This window comes from Narcine bancroftii, chromosome 5 (genome assembly GCF_036971445.1).
Source record: "Narcine bancroftii isolate sNarBan1 chromosome 5, sNarBan1.hap1, whole genome shotgun sequence".
Lineage (NCBI taxonomy): Eukaryota > Metazoa > Chordata > Chondrichthyes > Torpediniformes > Narcinidae > Narcine > Narcine bancroftii.
Window position 1 is genome coordinate 221,574,893 of NC_091473.1, and position 11,324 is coordinate 221,586,216.

The following is an 11,324-nucleotide window of genomic DNA, read 5'->3' on the forward strand; positions in this document are numbered from 1 at the left end:
TCCAGGTCAAACACACTTATTCATAGAATCACGCAAAACTACTTCAGAGAACAACTGAATGATATGGTTTAAAAAATCCGTCTCAGCTGCAACTTTCGTATGAATCACAATTATCTTATGCAAATATCAAACAAATTCTCTTTTTTTTCGATTTAAACCATCCTCCCGCCGCTCCCTCCGATAACTTCAAAACAGTTGAACATTGTTTTGTCACGATTTCGTTTCTACGGACGAGTAGAACAATTGGTACCTGCATCTGTTGCATTTCATGTTCACTAATGGAATGAGTGACACCGTGAGCAGGAAAGGGCTTTGGCAAATACTAGAGCGCATCGGATGTCCCCCAAAGTTCCTCAACATGATTATCCAACTGCACGAAAACCAACAAGGTCGGGTCAGATACAGCAATGAGCTCTCTGAACACTTCTCCATAAACAATGGCGTGAAGCAAGGCTGTGTTCTCGCACCAACCCTCTTTTCAATCTTCTTCAGCATGATGCTGAACCAAGCCATGAAAGACCCCAACAATGAAGACGCTGTTTACATCCGGTACCGCACGGATGGCAGTCTCTTCAATCTGAGGCGCCTTCAAGCTCACACCAAGACACAAGAGAAACTTGTCCGTGAACTACTCTTTGCAGACGATGCCACTTTAGTTGCCCATTCAGAGCCAGCTCTTCAGCGCTTGACGTCCTGCTTTGCGGAAACTGCCAAAGTGTTTGGCCTGGAAGTCAGCCTGAAGAAAACTGAGGTCCTCCATCAGCCAGCTCCCCACCATGACTACCAGCCCCCCCCCACCCCACATCTCCATCGGGCACACAAAACTCAAAACGGTCAACCAGTTTACCTATCTCGGCTGCACCATATCATCAGATGCAAGGATCGACAATGAGATAGACAACAGACTCGCCAAGGCAAATAGCGCCTTTGGAAGACTACACAAAAGAGTCTGGAAAAGCAACCAACTGAAAAACCTCACAAAGATAAGCGTATACAGAGCCGTTGTCATACCCACACTCCTGTTCGGCTCCGAATCATGGGTCCTCTACAGGCATCACCTACGGCTCCTAGAACGCTTCCACCAGCGTTGTCTCCGCTCCATCCTTAACATCCATTGGAGCGCTTTCATCCCTAACGTCAAAGTACTCGAGATGGCAGAGGTCGACAGCATCGAGTCCACGCTGCTGAAGATCCAGCTGCGCTGGGTGGGTCACGTCTCCAGAATGGAGGACCATCGCCTTCCCAAGATCGTGTTATATGGCGAGCTCTCCACTGGCCACCGTGACAGAGGTGCACCAAAGAAAAGGTACAAGGACTGCCTAAAGAAATCTCTTGGTGCCTGCCACATTGACCACCGCCAGTGGGCTGATATCGCCTCAAACCGTGCATCTTGGCGCCTCACAGTTAGGCGGGCAGCAACCTCCTTTGAAGAAGACCGCAGAGCCCACCTCACTGACAAAAGGCAAAGGAGGAAAAACCCAACACCCAACCCCAACCAACCATTTTTCCCCTGCAGCTGCTGCAACCGTGTCTGCCTGTCCCGCATCGGACTTGTCAGCCACAAATGAGCCTGCAGCTGACGTGGACTTTTACCCCCTCCATAAATCTTCGTCCGCGAAGTCAAGCCAAAGAAGAAGAATGGAATGAGTGAAAGTGATCGCTTGTGGAAATTAATTCACTTTGCATAACAGATGTCGCGATAGAGATTGGCACTAGTCTGTTTAATTAATTGGTATTATTTTCTTTGACCCCCTATCCGCTGTATAAGTCATGAAATACAATGTATTGTAAACTTTCCTGGAGTGCTATTGGGCAGATGAGACACGAATCATTCTTTTGGGCATCGTATTCATTAGGGGCAAAAAAGCACGGTCCCATTATTAAAACTAATACGGTATCTGATACATGAGTTTATTTCCCCCACCCCGAGGATTTGAAAGCTTGTATGCAATTTTCTTCCTTTTTATTTATTAATGTGAAGGGCACTTTTTTGGACTAGAAGTAATCATTTGTTTGCTGTCAGTCAATGTTAATCAAATGCAGGTTTAATTCTGATTTCTGTTCTCTCATTTTATTACCTATTCTTGTTCTGGTTAGTACTTACGATGTTAATAATTGCTATCTTGCCCGCCGATTGGGTGTTATTTGAGTACAGACAATATGACCACTTTTAAAAGAACACCGGAGAATTTAAATGACAGCACTGCGGCATTTGAAAAGTTATATTGCGAAAGAAATGTTATTGGCAAAGTAAACATGAAATAAAGCTGCATAGATTTGGTAATGCACCAAAAGATTGTGGCAAAATAAAATTAAACCAAGAACGTCATCAATATTACCCTATTTCGGCCAAATCTCTCAGGGTAGAATTTTGAATCTAATGAATAAATTGCAGTAGATGGAATTGCAGCCTTGTGTGTGTGTGTGTGTGTGTGTGTGTGTGTGTGTGTGTGTGTGTGTGTGTGTGTGTGTGTGTGTGTGTGTGTGTGTGTGTGTAGATATACACTGTAGAGAGAGAGAAATACTGTATATATAGAGAGATAGACAGATAGATTTATGTCCTGTAAAAATAGAATTCATATATAAGCACTGACCAGTTGAGGAACTGCAATCTTCAGAGCACGATATGAGACTCAGTCTTTAATTAGTAATGAGAAAAAAGATTCTTAAATACATTATCAACCTTTTGGACTCTTTTGGCTGAATGGATTAGAATTAATCAAGGATCAACATTCTCACTGCTTCTATCAGGAAAGAGGTATTGATGCCACAAAACTCACACCACCAGGTTCAGGAACAGCTGCTACCCCTCCACCACCAGACTCCTCAACGACAAACTCAAACAGAGACTCATTTAAGGACCCTTAATTGTGCACTTTATTGATTTTCTTTTTGTTCTCTCTGTATTGCACAGTCAATTTACATTTGTTATCTGTTTACAGTGATTTGTTTGTTTACAGGTTTACGCTGTGCACAGGTTTTTTTTTGTACTACCAATTAATGATAATTCTGCCACACCCGCAGGAAAAAGGAATCTCAGGGTTGTATGTGATGTCATATATGTACCCTGACAATAAATCTGAAAAGTATGAACAAGTTTTCATTGGCCAATAGTTAAATGTAATTTGGATTATATTTTGACCTAGGCAATACACTTCTCTGGTTAATTGAATTCTCCTCACAAAGGGAACTCCCAGTGATACTGATGTTTGGGTGTGTTGGGCACTTTTAAGTGTGAAGGTCAGTGGTTGCATTCTCTCTTTTAAGTCGAAGATGTTGCTTTATACTTCTGATGTGAATGTTACTTGTAACACATGTGGCAATGCATGAATGTTGTCTGTCCTTAAACGTGGGTGCCAACGTTTCCTTCATTTGGTGTGGAGTTGAAAATAACATTTAATATGATGTTACTGTTTACTATAATTGTGGTAACATTTGATGCTGAATTTCATGACCATATTGAATTTAACCTTTAAGTTCATATGAAGTTCAAAAATTAAATAAAATTGAACTTGCGTCAGAGCCACCTCAATTAGTTACAGTGCTGTTCATCAAAGTACATTCAGAATAAAAACGAGTGGCCAAACCCAGTTAAATATGGGCCCAAAAAGGTGGAGTAACATTGGCAGAAGGTCTTAACATGCCCATAGAGTTAGACAAAGGAGAAAACAAGAGGTAGTAGAGGAACATCAGTCTTCATTGTTGTTGACATTTCCAGACATGCAAGGAGCAGGCAGCAGGAAACAGAAGAACAGTGATGCACCCGTCTCAGTGCTCGGGCCTCCGGACAAACAAAGAGCAGGCAGTAGGAAACAGGTATAAGTGTTTCATTTCCCAGACAAGGCCCAGTATCCTGCTAGTATTTAATAAATAGAAAGAAGTGTCCGTAAATGGTTATATGGTTAAGTGCCTTGAATGGGAGACCTCTGTGATTGGGAGCATTCTGCGTGGTTTGGCTGAAGAACATCTTCAATATCTCACTGCAGCAGTCCACAGTTTAAGCAGGATTTAAGGTAGCCCTAGAAAACGACGGTAACTGAACTAAACTACTACCGCTGAATGTCACAAACCTGATCGTTCATGAAATGCTTTAAGCGACCGGTAATGGAACACAAGACATTGAACCTGTTCCAGTTTGCCTACCCTCCAAACCTGTCCACGGATAATAACAATTGACCTTCCTCTCCAACCTGGCTCATCTAGAGAACAATGCCCCCCATGCCAGGCTGTTTTTCATTGATTCCAGCCCGCAAAGGCTGGTGGTTAAACTATTCTAAACTCCAACTCTGCAAATTGGATTCTGGACCGCGTTACCAAAGTCAATCCGAGTTGGTTTCAAAACCTGAAGCTGCATCACGCTGAGCACAGGCGCACCTCAGAGCTGTGTGGTCAGGCCGCTACTGTTCACGCTGTTGACTCCCGCTGGAACTGCCAGATTCAGTTGTCACAGAATCGTCAAGTTTCCGGATGATGTAACAGTAGTTGGCCTCATGGAAAAAATGAATGATCGGCTTTGAGAGAGAAGGTTAAGCCGCTCGTGAAAGGGTATGAGAACAACCTGAACAACAACGTGAGCAAAACAAAAGAGATAATTGTAGACTTCAGAAAGTTGAAGGTCGAATATTCTCAATTATTCTACAACGGTTCCGTCGTGGAGAGAATAGAAAGCATAAAGTTCCTTGTGGGAATAGAAAAGACGGCCTATCCCAGACCTATAACATCTCCTCATTAGTTAGGAAGGCACAGCAGAGCCTCCACGCCCAAAAAGAATAGAAGAGAGCAAAACTACTGGCCTCCATGTGGACAGTTTACAGAAGCACAACTCGGTGTTGCCTCGTTGCCTGGTTTGGTAGCCGTAAAGCATTGGACCGCAAGTCAGTACAGAGGACCATCAAAACAGCCGAGAGTATCACTGAGGTCACCCTCTCCTCTATTGACGACATTTACTGGGTGCGTAAATGTTATCAATAGGAATTAAAGAATTATTGAGGACCCTTTCCATTCAGCATACACTACCGACAAGAATCAACATCATCTGGACTGCCAGGCTGGGAAATGTGTGTGCCTGTGTGTCTGAGCTCTGAGAGAGAGAGAGAAAGAGAAAGAGAGAGAGAGAGAGAGAGATATTATTGTGCACTGTGTATTGTGTGTGAATACGTGTGCACCATAATCAGGAGAAGCGCTGTTTCGTCAGGTTGTAAATGTAGAGTCAGATGATAAATTCGAAACTGTTACTTCCTCAGTTTCAGAATCCTGCGGTGGTGTCTAATTTTGTGTTTAGATGTGCGTCTCTGTGTTATTTTCAAGTCACTTTTTGGTTCGAGAATTCTTTATGAATAAAAAGTGATTTCTCTGAGTGAGATTCTTTTTTGCTTGAAGTTTTTGTGTGTCTGAATTGATTATTGGAGATTCGTCGTTATTCTGAGGTGCTAAAGAATATTCGCACAACATTAGATCCAACTTCTTTAATGTGGAACCTCTGTTCAGGGTTGTGGCAGCGATTCCATGCTTTAGACTAGAGACTTCTACTTCAATATAATCAAAGTGAAGTCTTTCCCCTCAACCCAGTGACAGCAATATAAAGGAGAAATTTGAAACAGTAACAAACGAAGTCGATCAAAGACTGGAGATTCATTCAACTGGTTTATTTATTCATTAGTCGAATGATTGAATTTACAGGGTATTTCACCGCAGTCTTGAACTGTTCTCTGAACTTTGACTGGGTTATCGCATAAATGAATGTGTTTGTGCAACAACTTAAGTTGAGCAGTATAAATCCGACTTCTTCCGATACATATTTGGATGGAGTATAATTAATTGGATCTATTCCTGCTATGATATAGTACAAGAAATCTGTCACATATACCATCCATAACAGTATGAAGCTGCCGGACAAGGTAAAGAGCAAGATCACTGATCTTCGTCTACTTTCCGTTTCTGGGTCACGGCGATTCTGGTTTCTCAGCCCCTTACGGACTCGACTCACTGCTAAAATGTATCTCACTGTCAGTGCGTTGAGCAATAAAATTAAACCAAATGGGAGCAATGGACAAAGAATCGCATCGAACCACTCAAACCCCATCCATCCTGGTTCAAGGAAAATATTTTTTTTATCCTTGCAACCCCGCGGCACATTGTCGATTGTCACCCAGGGCTCTAGCGTAAAGTAAAATGGCACATTTTTTACGCATATCAGAATTGTGATTGTTCCTAGAATTATAATCGCTGTTTTTCCAGTGCAATAGTTTGCTTTCAGTTTCTGACAACAAATGGCGACAAATCGGTCGAAGGTGAAAGTGACAGTGAACCAGACAGAGCAGTCTGTGGCTGCACAACTCAGGGCGTATAGAGCACTGCAGACAGGCGTGATGTCCAAGAAGTTCCTTATAAAGTAATAATCAACGATCCTCCACAAAATGACAGCAGTAATAATGGTCAGCAGGTCCGCCACTGCCATCGCTACCAGGTAGCATGTGGTACAAGTGGAGAGCCCACATTTACTCCGGGACAAGATCACAATCGCCACTAAATTCACTGCAAAATATAGAAAAGGAAAAGTCTTTGTTAGTTTCCATATCTAACACTGCATGCTAATTAGGGTAACTCTCCAAAGGCTTGTCAATGGTGGCTATTCCAACAGAATTCAAACAGGGGATTAAAGGAAAGGGGGAAAATAACATTCAACCGAGAAATTGGATGGAAATTTGTAGGTTCTGCTCGTGCTCCAACAAGGCAGGGAAATATTAACTTTTTGGGGGTCTAAAAGTGGTTTCGCAGACATCGTATTTTGAAGTTGTGGCATCGATCCTGGTACAGAAAAGCAAAAACTATCCTGGCACTAGATTTAAAAAAAACACTGTTACTGTTGTGTGGATCGTTAACGGGTTATCGAGCTGAATGAGTTACAAGACCACCATGAAGAACTCCTGCTTAGCCATCCGACGCCCGCACTTCGCCAAATCTGATCACCTGGCGGTACTTTTACTTCCGGCTTACAAGCAGAGACTGAGAACTACAGCACTCGTGATTAAGACGGTGGAAGAATGGTACTGGATATTGGGGTAATTTGTAGCTGTGGAAAAAAAATGGTCAACAGCTGAATTGACCTTAACAATGCGCAAGTCTGCTAAAGAATAACTCCCGATAACATTTAAGTCTGCTAAAGAATATCTTTAGATAACTTTGTTTTCTAATAAATACTTTAACCACACTATGTTCTTTGAACACCCTTCACTTCCCGGGATGTGATCAACTCCTTCATATCATTGGAACCCATTCTGATGACTTTACAAACTAACTTGTTTGTATAAATTCGAGCTGTGCGACTGTGTAGTTCAGAGCTGAGCCCTGGCTGTTACAGGGACTGTTCTCCGAGATATTTCATTCTAATAAAGTCTCCTGAAGTTGACGCTGAAGCTCCGTCCTCGTAGTTATTTCTCCTCGACAGTAGCTTGGATTAAATTTAAACGTTTTTGAGAAATATTCACATGAATCAGGCAATGAAATAAAGGTTTCATCAAAATGTAATTGAAGAGTAGTGGAAAGCCAAAAAAATGCAAAACAAATGAAAGATCCAGCTTTTGATTTTTTTTTAATAGAGAGCAAAAAGTCAGGGTGAAATTGCAACATGAAGTAAAATTCAAACAGCTGACATCTTGCCTATCACAATACTTTTCAATGTTGGTGGTCAATATTTTCAACGCTTCCGGTTCATTTTGCAGCGTCATTTCTCTGGGTTTATTCCAGTGCTTCATCAAATTGCCTGCACTGGAAGCCATTGCTCCAAGTATTCGCTGATTATTGCAAAGAAATTACATCCATTCGCAAACACCTAGTAGAGCCCACCTCACTGACAAAAGGCAAAGGAGGAAAAACCCAACACCCAACCCCAACCAACCAATTTTCCCCTGCAACCGCTGCAATCGTGTCTGCCTGTCCCGCATCGGACTTGTCAGCCACAAACGAGCCTGCAGCTGACGTGGACTTTTTACCCCCTCCATAAATCTTCGTCCGCGAAGCCAAGCCAAAGAAAGAGTAGGAATATGTAGGAACTCGACAACAATCGAAAATGGGCTAATAAGTAACGAGAATTTGCAGCAAGGAGCCAGTCGTCTCCTGCCTTCTCTGACATTACAAAGCAATGTTGCATGAAAATTGTTCTGTTACTCGGCTCATATCCATTCCTCTGATGTCCAATAAAATCCATTGGTTTCTGCTTTGAATTAATTCAACAGCCAAACAGCACTATAACCCTTCGGTCAATAATTCCAACGATTCCTTCTCTAAGGTAATGTTTCATCTTCGCTGTCACGTTCCTGGACACCTCAATTCAAGGGAAAAAAAAATATCTTCTACGTCTGACTTTTCAAATCCGGGCAGAATTAAAGGTTTCAATGAATATACTTCCTTCAATCTCAATAAATCAAAGAGCAACCTTGATTAATAATATCTCAAAAGTCGAACAATCAATGTGTTGAAACTTCGATACAATATGTATCAGTCCTTAAACCCGATTGCAATATTTCACTTGGCGTCACCTTAGGCCACCAATATATTTTCAGTACTCTTGGTCCCAAATCTCGTCAATAAAGACAAACGTGCATGTTGTCATTCCAGTCGCTTACTGTGATCTGTTGGAATCTAGGGGTTAAAACATTATGAAAGAAATGATTAATTAATAATTTTATGTTTACTGCATGGTTCAGGGAAAAAGAGGAATGTGATTAAGTGGCAATCACAGCATGGAGCAAAGTTGGCTGAGCAAAATTGTCTGCTCCCAAATACAGGGAGAGGAAATGCATAAAACGATTTAGGAGGAATGCTCAAACTGAGGAGGTGGTGGGTAGCACAGGAGACACAGGGCAGACCAGAACAAAGAATGGCCTGCAAGAAACTAAGTGAATGGAAAACCAGTCTAGGAGGAAGATTAAGGCATGAGGAGGTGTTAAAGAGAACAGCAGAAATTGGCCAGACAGGAACAGAATGGTGATTAGAAATATCTGGGGATGAATTAATTTCTGATCAAAACAACAGGATAGTCTGGCCTGGAGGATTAAGATGGGAGTGCTACACCCCAGATATCTGCAAAACAGGAGATGACTTGTGATAACCCTTATGCAAAAAAATCTAGCAAAGGAAGACAACTTTTGTTCTGGGTTGATCTATATAAACTGAGCCAACTGGACAATAGGGGTCAGTCTTGGGGAATAGCTCACTGTGCAGGTGACCTATGAACTAATGACTGACCCAGAGCTCTGTTAAGTTTTATTCTTGTGCTGTGTAATAAACTGACTGTTGAACCGAATACCTTCTCCTATCACTTCATTCAAAGAACACGCTGGACTCAGACTACACATAGACTAAATTAAGAGTAAGGTAAAGCCAGAGTCCGACAGATCACACAATATTTTTATCAGTAATGCATCACGGGAATAACTTGAACCCATGAATAGTAACTTCTGCGCCGATCAAATTAGTCCGCCATTGTATTTGCTTTTCTATCAAACAACTTTCTTCGTTTTCCACTTTATATTCTACTTGTCTTATTCCGGCATTCATTCATCTGCCCATCTGCTTAGAAGCCTCTGAGCATTCTCCCCGAAAAACAGACTGTGAGGCAACTCTGCATAGTCAGAAACCATGATGTAGGTGGCACTTTTGTCAGTCGTAAATATTAACGAGAGAGATTATGAGGAAATGGGTTTCTGCAACACTCACAACGAAACCGCATTAATGGTTGTATCAAACGAGAAAAGAATTATTTAAAATATAATTATCTTAATCGACGATAGCATGTTGCCCGCGATTAAAAATGGTTATAAATACCTTTCAGAAAGCCTTCCGAAAATGTACAAAACGCACCATCCAGTTAACTGCTACCGCCCTCTTATTTATAATTATGAATACAATGTCGAAATACCTACTCCCTGGTTTAACAAACAAATTTTTCTTTCGATAAAATAGTTTTGGTTCTCCGAAGTCACACCATCAATTCTAACTGTCCTGTTTACCAGTTCTTTCGTAAAATATCCCACATAGCCTTTCAAACGTTGATGTGACTTGAATTCGCCTATAACTTGTTATCTGTCTCTGTCTGTCTCTATCTATCTCTATCTGCCTGCAGAGAATAAACGATTGCAAATGATTGCTCATCTATTCTATGTGATTATTCTGGGATCGAGCATTTTATTGTCACTTACCAGGAACACCAATGATGGCAAGGATCATAAAGTATATTTTCTTGACACTGTTGATTGTTTCGAACATATTTGAACGCTTTGTTTCGGACTATGGGCAATGACTCTTCGTGAAGCTCGCTCTTGATGCAATCCTTGAAGTTAATATTTCTGCAGAGGATGTTCTCCACTGGGATTTGGAGCATCGCTCGATTTATTTGTAAAATGTTGAATAAACATATTGCGACATCTTGCTGGCACACCGTTATACCTAAATTGAACTGGAAATTTGTAAAAAGAATTCACAACATTTTGGAATATTCGTCAATGAAATGTGTAGATTTTTGTCTTGTCTTTGTGGAAATAAAATTCTAAGTTAGAGCTGAGCGACAATATAGTGGAAAAAGGTCTACTCCTTTCTCATTGAGGCAATTCAGAAACGATACGCATAAATATGGGTTGTGTCAATAACAGTTCATAATGAAATTAATGTAAGTATTGTTGGCCATACATTGTAAAATTGGACATTCAAACCAATGCACAGCTGTGGTCTCGGTGAATCTTAAAATGGACAAACGCATCTCTTTCCTCTGTTTACGGTAGATAATTAATTTAATTATCTTATCTGAGTGGTTCCTGGTTTACTCACTGCCTCTAGAATTTGCAGGGGGTGAGAATGCGAGAAAATTAAGAGAATAAATTTGAATTAGTGCAGGATTAGGAACTTTACCACGAACCTGGTCTCATTCATGCTGGGTGACTGGAAGAAATCTCTGATGTCACGCCTACAAAGAAAACCATTTCAATATCACCAGTAATCGCCAGTTATCTGTATACTTGTTGCAAATGCAAAACAATCAATTGAACCAAACTTGCGACCCAGTACCATCGCGTTATCTGATAATGTCGTCAGGAATAATGCAGCCCCTCGAGTAGAATAATTAAAAGGGAATTCCTAAATTTGAGAACAAACTAATACAGTCTCTCTCGTTCACAAAATTTCCCAAAACCGAGGGAATGCATAAATTAAAATGCAACACAAAAATGTTCCCTGCCTCAATTTTAACACTGGCTACCAAATCGATTTAATTATCGAAGATAACAAACCTTTTCAATTTCAATTGAAAATAGAAAACATCTCCCATGTCT

The 11,324-nt window shown here is 41.1% G+C and overlaps 1 protein-coding gene across 1 annotated transcript; it reads right to left on the reverse strand.

Annotated features, from left to right (window-relative positions):
• Positions 1 to 5,644: 5,644 nt before the first annotated feature.
• Positions 5,645 to 10,432, reverse strand: LOC138762927 (probable G-protein coupled receptor 139). The gene is made up of 2 exons (XM_069936437.1): positions 10,200 to 10,432; positions 5,645 to 6,534 (listed from the first exon to the last, which is right to left on the reverse strand). Exons 1-2 carry the CDS (start codon positions 10,264 to 10,266, stop codon positions 5,645 to 5,647), a joined length of 957 nt encoding a protein of 318 aa, XP_069792538.1. The 5' UTR covers positions 10,267 to 10,432.
• Positions 10,433 to 11,324: the final 892 nt, after the last annotated feature.

Bases quoted from the DNA above. Each gene is read 5' to 3' on its own strand.
- LOC138762927 (XM_069936437.1), bottom strand. From the start codon at position 10,266: ATGTTCGAAACAATCAACAGTGTCAAGAAAATATACTTTATGATCCTT. The intron at 6,535-10,199 runs GTAAGTGACAAT...TATATTTTGCAG, and splicing joins TGCCATCATTGGTGTTCCTG to TGAATTTAGTGGCGATTGTG.